The sequence below is a fragment of the Mustelus asterias genome, unplaced genomic scaffold, assembly GCF_964213995.1.
Source record: "Mustelus asterias unplaced genomic scaffold, sMusAst1.hap1.1 HAP1_SCAFFOLD_550, whole genome shotgun sequence".
NCBI lineage: Eukaryota > Metazoa > Chordata > Chondrichthyes > Carcharhiniformes > Triakidae > Mustelus > Mustelus asterias.
The window spans coordinates 27,857-50,775 of record NW_027590500.1 but is presented as its reverse complement, the minus strand read 5'-3'; the positions used below and the strand labels follow the sequence as shown (position 1 = coordinate 50,775).

Below are 22,919 nucleotides of genomic sequence, written 5' to 3'. Positions count from 1 at the left end.
CCTTCTTATGGTTCTTAACCGAGACCCTTAATCCAGTTAATTGATGGACAAAAAAAACTTTTATCTGTAAATCAAATCACGTTTTTATTAGGAAAATGTAGAAGAACATGAAATACTTTAATTACTGTTGTAAGACAAATTCCCTTAGACATAATCACAAGTAAATGATTCCATTCCCCTATACATCTACTAAAAGATGTTTGCAAACATAGATTTTAAAGACTTGTACTTTACTAATGGACCTGTAGGGGTGCAGCTACCCACTCATGCTGGACTGGCAGGGAGAAGGACCAGACTTCACCAATCTCCTTTCTCCTTCTTTTCTTCTGTTCTCCTACACAGAACATAGAACAGTACAGCACAGAACAGGCCCTTCGGCCCACGATGTTGTGCCGAGCTTTATCTGAAACCAAGATCAAGCTATCCCACTCCCTATCATCCTGGTGTGCTCCATGTGCCTATCCAATAACCGCTTAAATGTTCCTGAAGTGTCTGACTCCACTATCACTGCAGGCAGTCCATTCCACACCCCAACCACTCTGCGTAAAGAACCTACCTCTGATATCCTTCCTATATCTCCCACCACGAACCCTATAGTTATGCCCCCTTGTAATAGCTCCATCCACCCGAGGAAATAGTCTTTTAACGTTCACTCTATCTATCCCCTTCATCATTTTATAAACCTCTATTAAGTCTCCCCTCAGCCTCCTCCGCTCCAGAGAGAACAGCCCTAGCTCCCTCAACCTTTCCTCATAAGACCTACCCTCCAAACCAGGCAGCATCCTGGTAAATCTCCTCTGCACTCTTTCCAGCGCTTCCACATCCTTCTTATAGTGAGGTGACCAGAACTGCACACAATATTCCAAATGTGGTCTCACCAAGGTCCTGTACAGTTGCAGCATAACCCCATGGCTCTTAAACTCCAACCCCCTGTTAATAAAAGCTAACACACTATAGGCCTTCTTCACAGCTCTATCCACTTGAGTGGCAACCTTTAGAGATCTGTGGATATGGACCCCAAGATCTCTCTGTTCCTCCACAGTCTTCAGAACCCTACCTTTGACCCTGTAATCCACATTTAAATTTGTCCTACCAAAATGAATCACCTCACATTTATCAGGGTTAAACTCCATTTGCCATTTTGCAGCCCAGCTTTGCATCCTATCTATGTCTCTTTGCAGCCTACAACAGCCCTCCACCTCATCCACTACTCCAGCAATCTTGGTGTCATCAGCAAATTTACTGATCCACCCTTCAGCCCCCTCCTCTAAGTCATTAATAAAAATCACAAAGAGCAGAGGACCAAGCACTGATCCCTGCGGCACACCGCTAGCAACCTGCCTCCAGTCCGAAAAATTTTCCATCCACCACCACCCTCTGTCTTCGATCAGACAGCCAGTTACCTATCCAATCGGCCAACTTTCCCTCTATCCCACACCTCCTTACTTTCATCATAAGCCGACCATGGGGGAACCTTATCACAGGCCTTACTAAAATCCATGTATATGACATCAACTGCCCGACCTTCATCAACACACTTAGTTACCTCTTCTGATCCTGTCACCCAAAGCTCCAGAATTTATTCTCTGGAGCCTGGCTGGAACACATGCATTCCCGCACGTAGGCACTGACATATCGTTCCGATTGGTTCATTCCACACACCCACACACTCAAACTCAGCCTCCCGGATCCATTCCGGATCTGACTCCCTCTCCGTCTGATCGGTTTGGAATGTCCGGGAAGCGGTGCTACACCTTCTCCCTCGAAGGCAGCCGTTATCCAGAACCCCGCTGACTTTATCATCGGTTGGAAAACCAAAGATGTTTGTGGCAACTGAGAGAAGCAGTTCGCCTGCCCTCAGGCCGGAGTTAAAAACGTTTTGTCCTGAAGTTAGCCCATATTTCCAATCTGGCCTCAGTACTGTCCTTCCTTCGTTTGGCCGTTTAGCATGAGACTAGAGCTGGCCGACTACAGGGTAAAGTACAAAAATTAAAGAGTTGTGATAGCTTGCCAAGTTTCCCTTTGAGAGTTCTCACCAGAGATTTACCACTTGCCCGATTGTAAGACTGAATTGATTTGATTTATTATTGTCATGTGTATTGGGACAGTAAGAAGTCTCACAACACCAAGTGAAAGTCCCAACAGGTTTATCGTGAGCTTTCGGAGCGCTGCTCCTTCACCAAGACTCACCTGATGAAGGAGCAGCGCTCCGAAAGCTTGTGATTTGGAGATGCCGGCATTGGTACCAAAGATAGCAAAGCTTGTGATTCCAAATAAACCTGTTGGACTTGATTTGGACAACGCCGGTATCTCCACATTAAATATATTGGGATATAGGGAGAAGTATTGATTCCTACATGCTATACAGACAAAGCGTACCGTTCATAGAGTACAGAAGGGAGAAGGAAAGGAGAGGGTGCAGAATGTAGTGTTACAGTCAAGGTAGGGTGTAGAGAAAGATCAGCTTAATATTTGATTTGACTTATTATTGTCACATGTATCGGGATACTGTGAAAAGTATTGTTTCTTGCGCGCTATACAGAGCATACCGTTCATAGAGTACAACGGAGAGAAGGAAAGTAGAGGGTGCAGAATGTAGTGTTACAGTCACAGCTCGGGTGTAGAGAAAGATCAGCTCAGTGCAAGGTAGGTTCATTCAAAAGTCTGACAGCAGCAAGGAAGAAGCTGTTCTTGAGTCGGTCGGTCCGTGACCTCAGACTTTTGTATCTTTTTCCCGACAGAAGAAGGTGGAAGAGAGAATGTCCGGGGTGCGTGGGGGGGGTCCTTGATTATGCTGGCTGCTTTTCCCCGAGGCAGCGGGAAGTGTAGACGGAGTCAATGGATGGGAGGCTGGTTTGCGTGATGGATTGGGCTACATTCATCACCCTTTGTAGTTTCTTGTGGTCTTGGGCAGAGCAGGAGCCCCAGACCAAGCTGTGATACAACCAGAAAGGATGCTTTCTATGGGGCATCTGCAAAGCTTAGTGAGAGTTGTAGCTGACATGCCAAATTTCCTTAAACGGTGGCACAGTGGGTTAGCACTGCTGCCTCACAGCGTCAGGGACCCGGGTTTGATTCCCGGCTTGGGTGACTGTCTGTGTGGAGTCTGCACGTTCTCCCCGTGTCTGAGTGGGTTTCCTCCGGGCGCTCCGGTTTCCTCCCACAGTCCGAAAGACGTGCTGGTTAGGGTGCATTGGCCGTGCTAAATTCTCCCTCAGTGTGACCCGAACAGGTGTCGGAGTGTGGCGACGAGGGGATTTTCACAGTGACTTCATTGCAGTGTTAATGTAAGCCGACTTGTGACAAGAATAAATAAACCTTTAAACTTGAAAGCAAAGGTGTTGGTGGGGCTTTCTTAACCATAGCGTCGGCGTGGAGGGACCAGGACAGGTTGTTGGTGATCTGGACACCCAAAAACTCGAAGCTGTCGACCATTTCTACTTTGTCCCCGTTGATGTAGACAGGGGAATGTCCTTCACAATGCTTCCTGGAGTCGATGACAATCTCCTTCGTTTTGTTGACACTGAGGAGAGATTATTACCGTTGCACAAGTTCACCAGATTCTCTATCTCCTTCCCGCACTCCATCTCGTCATTGTTTGAGATCCGACCCACGACAGTGACATCATCAGCGAACTTGAAAAGGGAGTTGGAGAGTAATTTGGCCGCACATCTTAAGTGTACAGGAGGCGGAGGGAATGGAGGAAATAAGTTACGAGGAACTTAAGGAACATTAACATACAGAGGGATCTGGGCGTGCAGGTCCACAGTTCCCTAAAAGTGGCAACACAGGTGGCTACGGTGATTCAGAAGGCGTACAGCGTGCTTGCCTTCATCGGCCGGGGCATCGAGCACAAGAGTTGGGGAATCATGTTGCAGCAATATAAAGCCTTGGTCAGGCCGCGTTTGGAGTATTATGCGCAGTTCTGGTCACCACGACCAGAAGGATGTTGGAAGCTTTGGAGAGAGAGCAAGGAAGGTTCACCAGGATGTTGCTGGTCTGGAGGGTGTCGGCTATGAGGAGAGACTGGATAAACTGGGATTGTTTTGGAAAGACGGAGGCTGAGGGGAGACCTGGTCTACAGAACGATGAGAGGCAGAGACAGGGGGGACAGTCAGAGGCTTTTTCCCCAGGGTGGAAGTGTCAATGACACGGAGGGGGCACAGGTTCAAGGTGAGAGGGGGGGAAAGTTTAAGGGAGATGTGCGGGGGATGTTTTTCACACAGAGAGTGGTGGGTGCCTGGAACGCACGGCCAGAGGAGGTGGTGGAAGCCGGGACATTAACAACATTTAATAGGCAGCTGGATGGGTCCATGAATAGGGAGGGAATCGAGGGATACGCACCGAGTAAGGGCAGAGGTTTTTATTGTAGTTTAGTTCGGGCATCGTGATCGACACGGGTTTGGAGGGCCGGAGGGCCAGTTCCTGCGCTGTACTCAGTTCCAGTCTCCCAATCCCTCGGTTAGACCCACACTGGGAGCACCGTGCACAGTTCCGGTCTCCGTATCCCTCGGTTAGACCCACACTGGGAGCACCGTGCACAGTTCCGGTCTCCGTATCCCTCGGTTAGACCCACACTGGGAGCACCGTGCACAGTTCCGGTCTCCGTATCCCTCGGTTAGACCACACTGGGAGCACCGTGCACAGTTCCGGTCTCCGTATCCCTCGGTTAGACCACACTGGGAGCACCGTGCACAGTTCCGGTCTCCGTATCCCTCGGTTAGACCCACATTGGGAGCACCGTGCACAGTTCCAGTCTCTGTATCCCTCGGTTAGACCACACTGGGAGCACCGTGCACAGTTCCGGTCTCCGTATCCCTCGGTTAGACCCACACTGGGAGTACCGTGCACAGTTCCGGTCTCCGTATCCCTCGGTTGGACCCACACTGGGAGCACCGTGCACAGTTCCAGTCTCCGTATCCCTCGGTTAGACCACACTGGGAGCACCGTGCACAGTTCCGGTCTCCGTATCCCTCGGTTAGACCCACATTGGGAGCACCGTGCACAGTTCCAGTCTCTGTATCCCTCGGTTAGACCACACTGGGAGCACCGTGCACGGTTCCGGTCTCCGTATCCCTCGGTTAGACCCACACTGGGAGTACCGTGCACAGTTCCGGTCTCCGTATCCCTCGGTTGGACCCACACTGGGAGCACTGTGCACAGTTCCGGTCTCCGTATCCCTCGGTTAGACCATACTGGGAGCACTGTGCACAGTTCCAGTCTCCGTATCCCTCGGTTAGACCACACTGGGAGCACTGTGCACTGTTCCAGTCTCCGTATCCCCTCGGTTAGACCCACACTGGGAGCACCGTGCACAGTTCCGGTCTCCGTATCCCTCGGTTAGACCCACACTGGGAGCACCGTGCACAGTTCCGGTCTCCGTATCCCTCAGTTAGACCCACACTGGGAGCACCGTGCACAGTTCCGGTCTTCGTATCCCTCGGTTAGACCACACTGGGAGCACCGCGCACAGTTGTAGTCACCATTGCACAAGGGGATATAGATTCTCATGACAAGATTGTCAGAACATTTCCAGGAATGATGACTTGTCGGTGTTTTATCGAGTGGGCCAAGAGGCCAAGTCTGAATACAAGAGTGTGAAAACAGGAAGTGATGGTGTTGTAACAGCGACACCAGGGAGTAGAGAGTTCAAAACGTTTCTGAAATAGAAGAATCCACAGACCTATTGACGAAGCAACGCCTCAAGTCCAAATCGCCGTGCCAGGTACTCAAATGAGCTGGTTTGACAAATCCAGCGGTGTCTGGCAGAGCAGAGATCATTGTTCCATTTGCTGGGATGGAATCGCGCCCCTTTGGTGACGCACCGTTCCACGCCCCGGTTATTTGCCTCCCCCATGGCCCAAAACCTGCCGGGAAAAAGCAACAAGTCAGCAAGTCGCTGGCGTGGGAACCGTCGAGATCCTTTCCCAGCCAATCAACCCTCCTCTCCCTCCTTCTCCCGAACTTGCTCTCTATTGCAACCCCCTCCCCAGGGCCTGGTGGTCTCACTTGGCACTAAACAATACGACCAGAATCCCGGGAACCCCATTACACTGGACACCAAGGGACAACTCCCCCTAACCCGCACACCTTTGGACACTAAGGGACAATTTAGCACGGCCAATCCCCCTAACCCGCACATCTTTGGACACTGAGGGACAATTTAGCATGGCCAATCCACCAAACCTGCACATCTTTGGACACTAAGGGACAATTTAGCATGGCCAATCCACCAAACCTGCACATCTTTGGACACTAAGGGACAATTTAGCACGGCCAATCCACCTAACCTGCACATCTTTGGACACTAAGGGACAATTTAGCATGGCCAATCCACCTAACCTGCACATCTTTGGACACGAAGGGGAAATTTAGCATGGCCAATCCACCTAACCTGCACATCTTTGGACACTAAGGGGCAATTTAGCATGGCCAATCCACCTAACCTGCACATCTTTGGACACTAAGGGACAATTTAGCATGGCCAATTCATCGAACCAGCGGATTGTGGGAGGAAACCGGAGCACCCGGAGGAAACCCACGCAGACACGGGTAGGACGTGCAGAGTCCGGACAGACAGTGACTCAGGGAGAAGGTGAGGGGGTGGGGGCAGCAGACACATGGGGAACACCCGCCGCCTGCAAGTTCCCCCCTTCGAGTACCCCCCAACCTGACTTGGAAACATATCGGCTGTTCCTTCACTGTGGCTGGAGTCAAAATCCTGGAGCTCCCTCCCTAACAGCACCATGAGTGTACCTACACCACCCACACACGGCGACCACAGCGGGTTCAAGATGGCGGCCATCCCACCCCCTTCTCGAGGGGGCAATTAGGGATGGGGGAATAAATGATGGACTATTTAATGAAGTCCAAGGAGCTGACAGAATGTAGATAACATCAGGGCAGGCTTCAACACCATGGTTTAAACAAAGGCCCGTGTGACTTCACAACAGCCATGGAGAGCTCCGAGGCGTCTCTGAGTGGGGAGGTTGCTGTTTATTGACCATCCCTTTGCTGCCGGGGATGGTGTTGGGGTGGATGTGGTGAGTCACCAGTCCTGTAGGCACTGCAGGCCGGTGATGAAGCCTGGGGCCTTCCCTGCCCTCGCTGCGGGCCAGAGGGTACTTACCCCTTCCCCAACCGCTCGCCATTCACCCAGATGTAGTCACCAACTTGGTCCAGGTCAGTTAACCCGATCCAGCGCGTCTTAGTGTCGTGACGCGCAATCAAGTCCTGGAGGACAAGAGAACAAGTGTGAGGGAATTCGAAACGGAGTGAGAATGTCAGCAATGTACGCCGGCCCTTCACCAGAGCTCCAGGTGCCTCCTACCATCCTGAGGTGGTCATCAAGGAAGTCTATCTAACCCCCTCTCTCACACACACTCCTGTATCTGGGGAGGTCTCTCTAACCCTCTCTCACACACACACTCCTGTATCTGGGGAGGTCTCTCTATACCTCTCTCTCACACACACACTCCTGTATCTGGGGAGGTCTCTCTAACCCTCTCTCACACACACAACTCCGGTATCTCAGCGCTCCCTCAGCACTGACCCTCCCACAGTGCGGCGCTCCCTCAGCACTGACCCTCCCACAGTGCGGCGCTCCCTCAGCACTGACCCTCCCACAGTGCGGCGCTCCCTCAGCACTGACCCTCCCACAGTGCGGCGCTCCCTCAGCACTGACCCTCCCACAGTGGGGCGCTCCCTCAGCACTGACCCTCCCACAGTGCGGCGCTCCCTCAGCACTGACCCTCCCACAGTGCGGCGCACCCTCAGCACGGACCCTCCCACAGTGCGGCGCCCCCTCAGCACTGACCCTCCCACAGTGCGGCGCTCCCTCAGCACTGACCCTCCCACAGTGCGGCGCTCCCTCAGCACCGACCCTCCCACAGTGCGGTGCTCCCTCAGCACCGACCCTCCCACAGTGCGGCGCTCCCTCAGCACTGACCCTCCCACAGTGCGGCGCTCCCTCAGCACTGACCCTCCCACAGTGCGGCACTCCCTCAGCACTGACCCTCCCACAGTGCGGCGCTCCCTCAGCACTGACCCTCCCACAGTGCGGCGCTCCCTCAGCACCGACCCTCCCACAGTGCGGCGCTCCCTCAGCACCGACCGTCCCACAGTGCGGCGCTCCCTCAGCACTGACCCTCCCACAGTGCGGGGCTCCCTCAGCACTGACCCTCCCACAGTGCGGCACTCCCTCAGCACTGACCCTCCCACAGTGCGGCACTCCCTCAGCACTGACCGTCCCACAGTGCGGCGCTCCCTCAGCACTGACCCTCCCACAGTGCGGCGCTCCCTCAGCACCGACCGTCCCACAGTGCGGCGCTCCCTCAGCACTGACCCTCCCACAGTGCGGGGCTCCCTCAGCACTGACCCTCCCACAGTGCGGCACTCCCTCAGCACTGACCCTCCCACAGTGCGGCACTCCCTCAGCACCGACCCTCCCACAGTGCGGCACTCCCTCAGCACTGACCCTCCCACAGTGCGGCGCTCCCTCCGCACTGACCCTCCCACAGTGCGGCGCTCCCTCAGCACTGACCCTCCCACAGTGCGGCGCTCCCTCAGCACTGACCCTCCCACAGTGCGGCGCTCCCTCAGCACCGACCGTCCCACAGTGCGGCGCTCCCTCAGCACTGACCCTCCCACAGTGCGGCGCTCCCTCAGCACTGACCCTCCCACAGTGCGGCGCTCCCTCAGCACTGACTCTCCCTCAGCACTGACCCTCCCACAGTGCGGCGCTCCCACAGCACCGACCCTCCCACAGTGCGGCGCTCCCTCAGCACTGACCCTCCCACAGTGCGGCGCGCCCTCAGCACTGACCCTCCCTCAGCACTGACCCTCCCACAGTGCGGCGCTCCCTCAGCGCCGACCCTCCCACAGTGCGGCGCTCCCTCAGCACTGACCCTCCCACAGTGCGGCGCTCCCTCAGCACTGACCCTCCCACAGTGCGGCGCTCCCTCAGCACCGACCGTCCCACAGTGCGGCGCTCCCTCAGCACTGACCCTCCCACAGTGCGGCGCTCCCTCAGCACTGACCCTCCCACAGTGCGGCGCTCCCTCAGCACTGACTCTCCCTCAGCACTGACCCTCCCACAGTGCGGCGCTCCCACAGCACCGACCCTCCCACAGTGCGGCGCTCCCTCAGCACTGACCCTCCCACAGTGCGGCGCGCCCTCAGCACTGACCCTCCCTCAGCACTGACCCTCCCACAGTGCGGCGCTCCCTCAGCACCGACCCTCCCACAGTGCGGCGCTCCCTCAGCACTGACCCTCCCACAGTGCGGCGCTCCCTCAGCACTGACCCTCCCACAGTGCGGCACTCCCTCAGCACTGACCCTCCCACAGTGCGGCGCTCCCTCAGCACTGACCCTCCCACAGTGCGGCACTCCCTCAGCACCGACCCTCCCACAGTGCGGCACTCCCTCAGCACTGACCCTCCCACAGTGCGGCACTCCCTCAGCACTGACCCTCCAACAGTGCGGCGCTCCCTCAGCACTGACCCTCCCACAGTGCGGCGCTCCCTCAGCACTGACCCTACCACAGTGCGGCACTCCCTCAGCACTGACCCTCCCACAGTGTGCCGCTCCCTCCGCACTGACCCTCCCACAGTGCGGCGCTCCCTCAGCACTGACCCTCCCACAGTGCGGCGCTCCCTCAGCACTGACCCTCCCTCAGCACTGACCCTCCCACAGTGCGGCGCTCCCTCAGCACCGACCCTCCCACAGTGCGGCGCTCCCTCAGCACCGACCCTCCCACAGTGCGGCGCTCCCTCAGCACTGACCCTCCCACAGTGCGGCGCTCCCTCAGCACCGACCCTCCCACAGTGCGGCGCTCCCTCAGCACCGACCCTCCCACAGTGCGGCGCTCCCTCAGCACTGACCCTCCCACAGTGCGGCGCTCCCTCAGCACGGACCCTCCCACAGTGCGGCGCTCCCTCAGCACTGACCCTCCCACAGTGCGGCGCTCCCTCAGCACTGACCCTCCCACAGTGCGGCACTCCCTCAGCACTGACCCTCCCACAGTGCGACGCTCCCTCTGCACTGACCCTCCCACAGCGCAGCGCTCCCTCAGCACTGACCCTCCCACAATGCGGCGCTCCCTCAGCACTGACCCTCCCACAGTGCGGCGCTCCCTCAACACCGACCCTCCCACAGTGCGGCGCTCCCTCAGCACTGACCCTCCCGCAGTGCTGCGCTCCCTCAGCACCGACCCTCCCACAGTGCGGCGCTCCCTCAGCACTGACCCACCCACAGTGCGGCGCTCCCATTTCCCACGTCCCCTGCTGACTGAGGGAGGGTAGAACCTCTGGCCGGCCTGAGATAGGCTTTACACTGACACCCCCACTTTCCTGCCCCCGTACTGCCTACCTGCTGGCTCTCGGTGGTCACTATGGCGAGGGTGCTATTATTAGCCTTGCAGGAGTTGTTGGCACCATGCCATTCGCTCAGCTCCGTTGAGAAGTAGTAACAGGTCTTGTTGAATTCTGACCAGCCCCAGGGGCAAGTGTTGTTGATGCAACCTGCAATCAGGGCAAACAAGACGGTTTAACCTCCATTGCAACCCTGGATCCAGAAATAGCACCATCCCTCCGTCCCCGAAACAGCACCATCCCTCCATCCCCGAAACAGCACCATCCCTCCATCCCCGAAACAGCACCATCCCTCCATCCCCGAAACAGATCCATCCCTCCATCCCCGAAACAGCTCCATCCCTCCATCCCCGAAACAGCACCATCCCTCCATCCCCGAAACAGCACCATCCCCGAAACAGCACCATCCCTCCATCCCCGAAACAGCACCATCCCTCCGTCCCCGAAACAGCACCATCCCTCCATCCCCGAAACAGCACCATCCCTCCATCCCCGAAACAGCACCATCCCTCCATCCCCGAAACAGCACCATCCCTCCATCCCCGAAACAGCTCCATCCCTCCATCCCCGAAACAGCACCATCCCTCCATCCCCGAAACAGCACCATCCCTCCATCCCCGAAACAGCACCATCCCTCCATCCCCGAAACAGCACCATCCCTCCATCCCCGAAACAGCACCATCCCTCCATCCCCGAAACAGCACCATCCCTCCATCCCCGAAACAGCTCCATCCCTCCATCCCCGAAACAGCACCATCCCTCCATCCCCGAAACAGCACCATCCCTCCATCCCCGAAACAGCACCATCCCTCCATCCCCGAAACAGCACCATCCCTCCATCCCCGAAACAGCCCCATGCACCAACTTTTTACAGACGCGCCACAGAAAGCATCCTTTCCGGGTGTATCACAGCTCGGTCTGGGCTCCTGCTCTGCCCAAGACCGCAAGAAAATACAAAGGGTCGTGAATGAAGTCCAATCCCATCACGCAAACCCAGCCTCCCATCCATCGACTCCGTCTACACTTCCCACTGCCTCGGGAAAAGCAGCCGGTATAATCAAGGACCCCCCCCCCACACACCCCGGACATTCTCTCTTCCACCTTCTTCCGTCGGGGGAAAAGATACAAAAGTCTGAGGTCACGTACCGACCGACTCAAGAACAGCTTCTTCCCTGCTGCCGTCAGACTTTTGAATGGACCGACCTTATATTAAGCTGATCTTTCTCTGCACCCGAGCTGTGACTGTAACTGGGGAGGCGATGGCCTGGTGACATAATCGCTAGGCTATTAATCCAGAAACTCAGCTCATGTTCTGGGGACCCCGGGTTCGAATCCCGCCCACGGCAGGTGGTGGAATTTGAATTCAATAAAAAGAATCTGGAATTAAGAATCTACTGATGACCCCTTGTCGATTGTCAGATAAACCCATCTGGTTCCCTTTAGGGAAGGAAATCTGCCGTCCTGACCCTGGCCTGGCCTGCATGTGTCCCACAGCGATGTGGTTTACTCAGTACTGCCCTCCAAGGGTAACTAGGGATGGGCAGTAAATGCTGGCCCGGCCAGCGACGCCCGTGTCCCACAAATGAACACGCACGCACGGGGACTGCAGCGGGTTCAAGATGGTGGCTTCCCCGCATGGATTGGAGCTCTAAACACCACCCAACGTCCAGCTCACGCTTACCATCAATGAGGGTGTTCAATAATTCACGGGTCCCGACCAATAACTGGCCGTAGCTCTTGTTTTGACGGCTGTAATCAGTTTCCAATTGGCTGTAGTTTGCCTGTAGGATTTTGTGCCCTTCTTCCAATTGGCTGTAGTTGGTCTGTAGTCTGTTGTACCCTTCTTCCAATTGGCTGTAGTTGGTCTGTAGGCTGTTGCACCCTTCTTCCAATTGGCTGTAGTTGGTCTGTAGGCTGTTGTGCCCTTCTTCCAATTGGCTGTAGTTGGTCTGTAGGCTGTTGAGCCCTTCTTTCAATTGGCTGTAGTTGGTCTGTAGACGGTTGAGCCCTTCTTCCAGTTGGCTGTAGTTGGTCTGTAGACGGTTGTGCCCTTCTTTCAATTGGCTGTAGTTGGTCTGTAGACTGTTGTAGATGTGCTCCAATTGGCTGTGCTTAGCCTGGAGCTGATGGTAGTTCGAGCCTAGAGTTCAGAGGGTAAAGTTCAAGGTCAGTGTTGGGTTCAGCGGTGATTCTGAGTGACCCACGTTCCTGGTGTTTGGGCGGTACAGCGCGCCGTCACTCCCGGAGGAGACGACTGAGGGTTGGAGAATGACTGGGAGGGTCTTCCCCGGTGACTGCCGACAACGGGGGACAAATATATCCCCCGGAATGCCCCCACTCGCTCCCTCCAAATCCCTCACTGTCTCCTCCACTCCCTCCCCTCACACCAAATTCTCTCTGTCTCTCTCCCCCCTTTCCAGCACCCTCAATATCCCTCACTCCCTCCTTCAATCACCCTCAATATCCCTCACTCCCTCCTTCAATCACCCTCAATATCCCTCACTCCCTCCTTCAATCACCCTCACTATCCCTCACTCCCTCCTTCAATCACCCTCAATATCCCTCACTCCCTCCTTCCAGCACCCTCACTATCCCTCACTCCCTCCTTCAATCATCCTCAATATCCCTCACTCCCTCCTTCAATCATCCTCAATATCCCTCACTCCCTCCTTCAATCACCCTCAATATCCCTCACTCCCTCCTTCAATCACCCTCACTATCCCTCACTCCCTCCTTCAATCACCCTCAATATCCCTCACTCCCTCCTTCAATCATCCTCAATATCCCTCACTCCCTCCTTCAATCACCCTCAATATCCCTCACTCCCTCCTTCAATCACCCTCAATATCCCTCACTCCCTCCTTCAATCACCCTCAATATCCCTCACTCCCTCCTTCAATCACCCTCAATATCCCTCACTCCCTCCTTCAATCACCCTCAATATCCCTCACTCCCTCCTTCAATCACCCTCCATATCCCTCACTCCCTCCTTCAATCACCCTCAATATCCCTCACTCCCTCCTCCTCACCCTCCATATCCCTCACTCCCTCCTCCTCACCTCTGCTGCACCCAATTCCCTCATTTCCTACCACTCTCAATCTCCCTCCACCTCAGGCCTCACCCCCTTCCCCTGTCTGTTCTATTAATGACCAGGGGGCGTAGGTTTAAGGTGCGAGGGGCAAGGTTTAAAGGAGATGTACGAAGCAGGTTTTTTACACAGAGGATGGTGGGAGCCTGGAACTCGCTGCCGGGGAGGTTGTGGAAGCGGAAACGACAGTGACTTTTCAGGGGCATCTGGACAAATACATGAGTAGGGATGGGAATAGGGTCCCCGGAAGGGTAGGGGGTTTTAGTCCAGAGGGGCAGCATGGATGGTGCGGGCTTGGAGAGGCCGAAGGGCCTGTTCTTGTGCTGGGATTTTCTTCGTTCTTTGTCTGATTCCCTCCCTCCCTCCATCTCCCTTCACAAACCCTCCATTCTCCACTCCCGCTCCCTTCCCAACTCACCCACTTGAAGCAAAACTGGCCAATCCTTTTCTGAACCACTCAATGGTAAGAACACGTCTTAGAGCATGCGTTGGTGCGGGGTCGGGTGGAGGTGGCGGGATAGATTCCAGAACTCAGGGAGGGTCAGCGCTGAGAGAGCGCCGCACTGTGGGAGGGTTGGTGCTGAGGGAGCGCCGCACTGTGGGAGGGTTGGTGCTGAGGGAGCGCTGCACTGTGGGAGGGTCAGTGCTGAGGGAGCGCCGCACTGTGGGAGGGTCGGTGCTGAGGGAGCGCCGCACTGTGGGAGGGTCAGTGCTGAGGGAGCGCCGCACTGTGGGAGGGTCAGTGCTGAGGGAGTGCCGCACTGTGGGAGGGTCAGTGCTGAGGGAGCGCCGCACTGTGGGAGGGTCGGTGCTGAGGGAGCGCCGCACTGTGGGAGGGTCGGTGCTGAGGGAGCGCCGCACTGTGGGAGGGTCGGTGCTGAGGGAGCGCCGCACTGTGGGAGGGTCGGTGCTGAGGGAGCGCCGCACTGTGGGAGGGTCGGTGCTGAGGGAGCGCCGCACTGTGGGAGGGTCAGTGCTGAGGGAGCGCCGCACTGTGGGAGGGTCAGTGCTGAGGGAGCGCCGCACTGTGGGAGGGTCGGTGCTGAGGGAGCGCCGCACTGTGGGAGGGTCAGTGCTGAGGGAGCGCCGCACTGTGGGAGGGTCGGTGCTGAGGGAGCGCCGCACTGTGGGATGGTCAGTGCTGAGGGAGCGCTGTACTGTGGGAGGGTCAGTGCTGAGGGAGCGCCGCACTGTGGGAGGGTCGGTGCTGAGGGAGCGCCGCACTGTGGGAGGGTCAGTGCTGAGGGAGCGCCGCACTGTGGGAGGGTCAGTGCTGAGGGAGCGCCGCACTGTGGGAGGGTCAGTGCTGAGGGAGCGCCGCACTGTGGGAGGGTCGGTGCTGAGGGAGCGCCGCACTGTGGGGGGGTCAGTGCTGAGGGAGCGCCGCATGTGGGAGGGTCGGTGCTGAGGGAGCGCCGCACTGTGGGAGGGTCGGTGCTGAGGGAGCGCCGCACTGTGGGAGGGTCAGTGCTGAGGGAGTGCCGCACTGTGGGAGGGTCAGTGTTGAGGGAGCGCCGCACTGTGGGAGGGTCAGTGCTGAGGGAGCGCCGCACTGTGGGAGGGTCGGTGCTGAGGGAGCGCCGCACTGTGGGAGGGTCAGTGCTGAGGGAGCGCCGCACTGTGGGAGGGTCGGTGCTGAGGGAGCGCCGCACTGTGGGAGGGTCGGTGCTGAGGGAGCGCCGCACTGTGGGAGGGTCAGTGCTGAGGGAGCGCCGCACTGTGGGAGGGTTGGTGCTGAGGGAGCGCCGCACTGTGGGAGGGTCAGTGCTGAGGGAGCGCCGCACTGTGGGAGGGTCGGTGCTGAGGGAGCGCCGCACTGTGGGAGGGTCAGTGCTGAGGGAGCGCCGCACTGTGGGAGGGTCAGTGCTGAGGGAGTGCCGCACTGTGGGAGGGTCAGTGCTGAGGGAGCGCCGCACTGTGGGAGGGTCGGTGCTGAGGGAGCGCCGCACTGTGGGAGGGTCAGTGCTGAGGGAGCGCCGCACTGTGGGAGGGTCGGTGCTGAGGGAGCGCCGCACTGTGGGAGGGTCAGTGCTGAGGGAGCGCCGCACTGTGGGAGGGTCGGTGCTGAGAGAGCGCCGCACTGTCGGAGAGACACTGTAAAGGGAATGAGGAAGATACTCACAGATCAGGGCGAGCAGAACCAGAGCAATAATGAACGCAATGAACAAAACCATGGCTAATATCTTGAAGAGGTTTTTGCACAATCCTCCTGAAAAAGGGAGAGGAACTTTAACAAGAACCTTATCAAACAAATATGAAGAAGAAAACTCTCTTTTGAACCATTTGCACCACTCGCTTCTCACCGTTTGTCTTCGCTGCTCCCAATCCTGTTCCCCCAACATCTTCCCAATTTGACACTTTACGGCCCCTGGAACTCAACTGAATTCAACACCTAAATTGCCCCTTAGTGTCCAAAGATGTGCAGGTTAGGTGGATTGGCCATGCTAAATTGTCCCTTAGTGTCCAAAGATGTGTAGGTTTGGTGGAGTGGCCATGCTAAATTGCCCCTTAGTGTCCAAGGATGTGCAGGTTAGGTGGATTGGCCATGCTAAATTGTCCCTTCGTGTCCAAAGATGTGCAGGTTAGGGGGATTGGCCATGCTAAATTGTCCCTTCGTGTCCAAAGATGTGCAGGTTAGGGGGATTGGCCATGCTAAATTGTCCCTTCGTGTCCAAAGATGTGCAGGTTAGGGGGATTGGCCATACTAAATTGTCCCTTAGTGTCCAAAGATGTGTAGGTTAGGGTGGATTGGCCATGCTAAATTGTCCCTTAGTGTCCAAAGATGTGTAGGTTAGGTGGATTGGCCATGCTAAATTGCCCCTTTGTGTCCAAAGATGTGCAGGTTAGGGGGAATGGCCATGCTAAATTGTCCCTTAGTGTCCAAAGATGTGTAGGTTAGTTGGATTGGCCATGCTAAATTGCCCCTTCGTGTCCAAAGATGTGCAGGTTAGGTGGATTGGCCATGCTAAATTGTCCCTTAGTGTCCAAAGATGTGCAGGTTAGGTGGATTGGCCATGCTAAATTGCCCCTTCGTGTCCAAAGATGTGCAGGTTAGGTGGATTGGCCATGCTAAATTGTCCCTTAGTGTCCAAAGATGTGCAGGTTAGGTGGATTGGCCGTGCTAAATTGTCCCTTAGTGTCCAAAGATGTGTAGGTTAGGTGGATTGGCCATGCTAACTTGCCCCTTCGTGTCCAAAGATGTGCAGGTTAGGTGGATTGGCCGTGCTAAATTGTCCCTTAGTGTCCAAAGATGTGCAGGTTAGGGGGATTGGCCATGCTAAATTGTCCCTTCGTGTCCAAAGATGTGCAGGTTAGGGGGATTGGACGTGCTAAATTGTCCCTTAGTGTCCAAAGATGTGCAGGTTAGGGGGATTGGCCATGCTAAATTGTCCCTTCGTGTCCAAAGATGTGCAGGTTAGGGGGATTGGCCATGCTAAATTGTCCCTTCGTGTCCAAAGATGTGCAGGTTAGGGGGATTGGCCATGCTAAATTGTCCCTTCGTGTCCAAAGATGTGCAGGTTAGGGGGATTGGCCATGCTAAATTGTCCCTTCGTGTCCAAAGATGTGCAGGTTAGGGGGATTGGCCATACTAAATTGTCCCTTAGTGTCCAAAGATGTGTAGGTTAGGGTGGATTGGCCATGCTAAATTGCCCCTTAGTGTCCAAAGATGTGGAGGTTAGGTGGATTGGCCATGCTAAATTGCCCCTTCGGGTCCAAAGATGTGCAGGTTAGGTGGATTGGCCATACTAAATTGTCCCTTAGTGTCCAAAGATGTGTAGGTTAGGTGGGTTGGCCATGCTAAATTGTCCCTTCGTGTCCAAAGATGTGCAGGTTAGGTGGATTGGCCGTGCTAAATTGTCCCTTAGTGTCCAAAGATGTGCAGGTTAGGTGGATTGGCCATGCTAAATTGCCCCTTCGTGTCCAAAGATGTGCAGGTTAGGTGGATTGGCCATGCAAAATTGTCCCTTAGTGTCCAAAGATGTGCAGGTTAGGTGGATTGGCCGTGCTAAATTGTCCCTTAGTGTCCAAAGATGTGTAGGTTTGGTGGAGTGGCCATGCTAAATTGCCCCTTAGTGTCCAAGGATGTGCAGGTTAGGTGGATTGGCCATGCTAAATTGTCCCTTCGTGTCCAAAGATGTGCAGGTTAGGGGGATTGGCCATGCTAAATTGTCCCTTCGTGTCCAAAGATGTGCAGGTTAGGGGGATTGGCCATGCTAAATTGTCCCTTCGTGTCCAAAGATGTGCAGGTTAGGGGGATTGGCCATACTAAATTGTCCCTTAGTGTCCAAAGATGTGTAGGTTAGGGTGGATTGGCCATGCTAAATTGTCCCTTAGTGTCCAAAGATGTGTAGGTTAGGTGGATTGGCCATGCTAAATTGCCCCTTTGTGTCCAAAGATGTGCAGGTTAGGGGGAATGGCCATGCTAAATTGTCCCTTAGTGTCCAAAGATGTGTAGGTTAGTTGGATTGGCCATGCTAAATTGCCCCTTCGTGTCCAAAGATGTGCAGGTTAGGTGGATTGGCCATGCTAAATTGTCCCTTAGTGTCCAAAGATGTGCAGGTTAGGTGGATTGGCCATGCTAAATTGCCCCTTCGTGTCCAAAGATGTGCAGGTTAGGTGGATTGGCCATGCTAAATTGTCCCTTAGTGTCCAAAGATGTGCAGGTTAGGTGGATTGGCCGTGCTAAATTGTCCCTTAGTGTCCAAAGATGTGTAGGTTAGGTGGATTGGCCATGCTAACTTGCCCCTTCGTGTCCAAAGATGTGCAGGTTAGGTGGATTGGCCGTGCTAAATTGTCCCTTAGTGTCCAAAGATGTGCAGGTTAGGGGGATTGGCCATGCTAAATTGTCCCTTCGTGTCCAAAGATGTGCAGGTTAGGGGGATTGGACGTGCTAAATTGTCCCTTAGTGTCCAAAGATGTGCAGGTTAGGGGGATTGGCCATGCTAAATTGTCCCTTCGTGTCCAAAGATGTGCAGGTTAGGGGGATTGGCCATGCTAAATTGTCCCTTCGTGTCCAAAGATGTGCAGGTTAGGGGGATTGGCCATGCTAAATTGTCCCTTCGTGTCCAAAGATGTGCAGGTTAGGGGGATTGGCCATGCTAAATTGTCCCTTCGTGTCCAAAGATGTGCAGGTTAGGGGGATTGGCCATACTAAATTGTCCCTTAGTGTCCAAAGATGTGTAGGTTAGGGTGGATTGGCCATGCTAAATTGCCCCTTAGTGTCCAAAGATGTGGAGGTTAGGTGGATTGGCCATGCTAAATTGCCCCTTCGGGTCCAAAGATGTGCAGGTTAGGTGGATTGGCCATACTAAATTGTCCCTTAGTGTCCAAAGATGTGTAGGTTAGGTGGGTTGGCCATGCTAAATTGTCCCTTCGTGTCCAAAGATGTGCAGGTTAGGTGGATTGGCCGTGCTAAATTGTCCCTTAGTGTCCAAAGATGTGCAGGTTAGGTGGATTGGCCATGCTAAATTGCCCCTTCGTGTCCAAAGATGTGCAGGTTAGGTGGATTGGCCATGCAAAATTGTCCCTTAGTGTCCAAAGATGTGCAGGTTAGGTGGATTGGCCGTGCTAAATTGTCCCTTAGTGTCCAAAGATGTGTAGGTTCGGTGGATTGGCCATGCTAACTTGCCCCTTCGTGTCCAAAGATGTGCAGGTTAGGTGGATTGGCCGTGCTAAATTGTCCCTTAGTGTCCAAAGATGCGCAGGTTAGGGGGATTGGCCATGCTAAATTGTCCCTTCGTGTCCAAAGATGTGAGGTTAGGGGGATTGGCCGTGCTAAATTGTCCCTCAGTGTCCAAAGATGTGCAGGTTAGGGGGATTGGCCATGCTAAATTGTCCCTTCGTGTCCAAAGATGTGCAGGTTAGGGGGATTGGCCATGCTAAATTGTCCCTTAGTGTCCAAAGATGTGTAGGTTAGGTGGATTGGTCATGCTAAATTGCCCCTTAGTGTCCAAAGATGTGTAGGTTAGGTGGATTGGCCATGCTAAATTGCCCCATCGTGTCCAAAGATGTGCAGGTTAGGTGGATTGGCCATACTAAATTGTCCCTTAGTGTCCAAAGATGTGTAGGTTAGGTGAGTTGGCCATGCTAAATTGTCCCTTCGTGTCCAAAGATGTGCAGGTTAGGGGGATTGGCCATGCTAAATTGTCCCTTCGTGTCCAAAGATGTGCAGGTTCGGGGGATTGGCCATACTAAATTGTCCCTTAGTGTCCAAAGATGTGTAGGTTAGGGTGGATTGGCCATGCTAAATTGTCCCTTAGTGTCCAAAGATGTGTAGGTTAGGTGGATTGGTCATGCTAAATTGCCCCTTAGTGTCCAAAGATGTGTAGGTTAGGTGGATTGGCCATGCTAAATTGCCCCATCGTGTCCAAAGATGTGCAGGTTAGGTGGATTGGCCATACTAAATTGTCCCTTAGTGTCCAAAGATGTGTAGGTTAGGTGAGTTGGCCATGCTAAATTGTCCCTTCGTGTCCAAAGATGTGCAGGTTAGGTGGATTGGCCGTGCTAAATTGTCCCTTAGTGTCCAAAGATGTGTAGGTTAGGTGGATTGGCCATGCTAAATTGCCCCTTCGTGTCCAAAGATGTGCAGGTTAGGTGGATTGGCCGTGCTAAATTGTCCCTTAGTGTCCAAAGATGTGTAGGTTAGGGGGAATGGCCATGCTAAATTGTCCCTTAGTGTCCAAAGATGTGTAGGTTAGGGGGAATGGCCATGCTAAATTGCCCCTTCGTGTCCAAAGATGTGCAGGTTAGGTGGATTGGCCATGCTAAATTGTCCCTTAGTGTCCAAAGATGTGCAGGTTCGGTGGATTGGCCATGCTAAATTGCCCCTTCGTGTCCAAAGATGTGCAGGTTAGGTGGATTGGCCATGCTAAATTGTCCCTTAGTGTCCAAAGATGTGCAGGTTACGTGGATTGGCCGTGCTAAATTGTCCCTTAGTGTCCAAAGATGTGTAGGTTAGGGGGATTGGCAAGGTGGACAGGTTCGGTGGAGTGAGAGAGTGAGAGAGTGCGAGAGAGAGAGAGTGCGAGAGAGGGAGAGAGAGTGAGAGAGTGAGAAAGTGAGAGAGCGAGAGTGAGCGAGAGAGTGAGAGTGAGCGAGAGAGTGAGCGAGAGAGTGAGAGTGAGCGAGAGAGTGAGAGTGAGCGAGAGAGTGAGAGTGAGCGAGAGAGTGAGCGAGAGAGTGAGCGAGAGAGCGAGAGAGAGAGAGAGTGAGAGACAGGGAGAAAGTAAGAGAGAGCGAGAGAGAGGGAGACACAGAGAGAGACAGAGAGAGAGACAGAGAGAGAGACAGAGAGAGAGACAGAGAGAGTGACAGAGAGAGACCGAAAGATAGACTGAGACATTAACACTGCAATGAAGTTACTGTGAGAATCCCCTAGTCGCCACACCCCGGCGCCTGTTCGAGTTCCACTGAGGGAGAATTTAGCACGGCCAATGTGCCGAACAGGAGTTGGCCGAGTGGACACAGGGCACTGCAGAGGGACAGCTCCCTCCCCACATCTCCCTCACAAACAACTCTGGGTCTCCGATGCACCTCAAAGTGAGACCGAGAGGCCTCACTGAACAGATCCCAAACCTGCAGAAGACACAAACCATTATCTATGATCTCCAGGTCATAGGTTCCATGGTTTTCCAGAGCCCCACGACTGGAGCAACAGCAGGTCCACGAGCCCCGGTCTGCGTCAGTCACACCGTGGATCTGCAGGCTGTTCCCAAACACCAACCGGTGGCCCCTGCTCTTGACCTCAGCACCATCATGAGTCCAATGGAATTGGTCAAGAGGGCGTGAGTGTCTTGGAATGATCGTCAGAACCAGGTGGGTCCCTTTCCGAAGGGGAGGCACACGATTCGGCCGGACTGCAGGAACAAAATTACACCGTCACAGGGTTAGACACAGAGTAAAGCTCCCTCCACACTGTCCCCATCAAACACTCCCAGGACAGGTACAGCACGGGGTTAGATACAGAGTAAAGCTCCCTCCACACTGTCCCCATCAAACACTCCCAGGACAGGTACAGCACGGGGTTAGATACAGAGTAAAGCTCCCTCTACACTGTCCCCATCAAACACTCCCAGGACAGGTACAGCACGGGGTTAGATACAGAGTAAAGCTCCCTCTACACTGTCCCCCATCAAACACTCCCAGGACAGGTACAGCACGGGGTTAGATACAGAGTAAAGCTCCCTCCACACTGTCCCCATCAAACACTCCCAGGACAGGTACAGCACGGGGTTAGATACAGAGTAAAGCTCCCTCTACACTGTCCCCATCAAACACTCCCAGGACAGGTACAGCACGGGGTTAGATACAGAGTAAAGCTCCCTCTGCACTGTCCCCATCAAACACTCCCAGGACAGGCACAGCACGGGGTTAGATACAGAGTAAAGCTCCCTCTACACTGTCCCCCATCAAACACTCCCAGGAGAGGTACAGCACGGAGTTCGATACAGAGTAAAGCTCCCTCTGCACTGTCCCCATCAAACACTCCCAGGACAGGTACAGCACGGGGTTAGATACAGAGTAAAGTTCCCTCTACACTGTCCCCCATCAAACACTCCCAGGACAGGGACAGCACGGGGTTAGATACAGAGTAAAGCTCCCTCTACACTGTCCCCATCAAACACTCCCAGGACAGGTACAGCACGGGGTTAGATACAGAGTAAAGCTCCCTCTACACTGTCCCCATCAAACACTCCCAGGACAGGTACAGCACGGGGTTAGATACAGAGTAAAGCTCCCTCTACACTGTCCCCATCAAACACTCCCAGGACAGGTACAGCACGGGGTTAGGTACAGTGTAAAGCTCCCTCTACACTGTCCCCCATCAAACTATCCCAGGACAGGTACAGCACGGGGTTAGATACAGAGTAAAGCTCCCTCTACACTGTCCCCCATCAAACGCTCCCTCAGTGCGGCGCTCCCTCAGCACTGACCCACTGACAGGCGAGTACCTTTAGGTGGCTGCCACGTCTTGACCTCCCAGCTCTGATACATGTTCTGCTCCATCTCCAAGCCGCGATGGTGATTTCCGTCCACCTTTGCGCGCTGCCTGTTTTACTGTCGGCTGCCTCCTTCACTCTGAGCTGCTGACACTCGCTGCCTGCTGGTCATTCTGGCTCCTGTCTCGATATTTAAAGGGTGCGGAGGTTGGAGGAAAACCAACCGTGACACATTTTTCCTGGGAGTGCTCGCTTCACCTGACAGGACATTAACTCCTTGAGCGCCAGACATAGCAGAGGGAGAGAGAGCAAGAGGAGGCGTGCACGTGTGTGCCCCAACACCCCCTCCCTATCCCCGTAACCTCCTCCAGCCCCGACACCCCCTCCCTATCTCTGTAACCTCCTCCAGCCCCGACACCCCCTCCCTATCTCTGTAACCTCCTCCAGCCCCGACACCCCCTCCCTATCTCTGTAACCTCCTCCAGCCCCTACACCCCCTCCCTATCTCTGTAACCTCCTCC

At 54.9% G+C, this 22,919-nt stretch overlaps 1 protein-coding gene across 1 annotated transcript; it reads right to left on the bottom strand.

The window, feature by feature from the left end:
• Positions 1-63: 63 nt before the first annotated feature.
• LOC144486994 (uncharacterized) lies at positions 64-22,561 on the bottom strand. Its single transcript, XM_078205032.1, has 8 exons — positions 22,411-22,561; positions 21,052-21,315; positions 15,582-15,668; positions 12,052-12,510; positions 10,369-10,520; positions 7,130-7,233; positions 4,083-5,867; positions 64-699 (listed from the first exon to the last, which is right to left on the bottom strand). The coding sequence occupies exons 1-7, from the start codon at positions 22,463-22,465 to the stop codon at positions 5,684-5,686; spliced, it is 1,305 nt and encodes a 434-aa protein (XP_078061158.1). The 5' UTR covers positions 22,466-22,561; the 3' UTR covers positions 64-699; positions 4,083-5,683.
• Between the last annotated feature and the right edge of the window lie 358 nt (positions 22,562-22,919).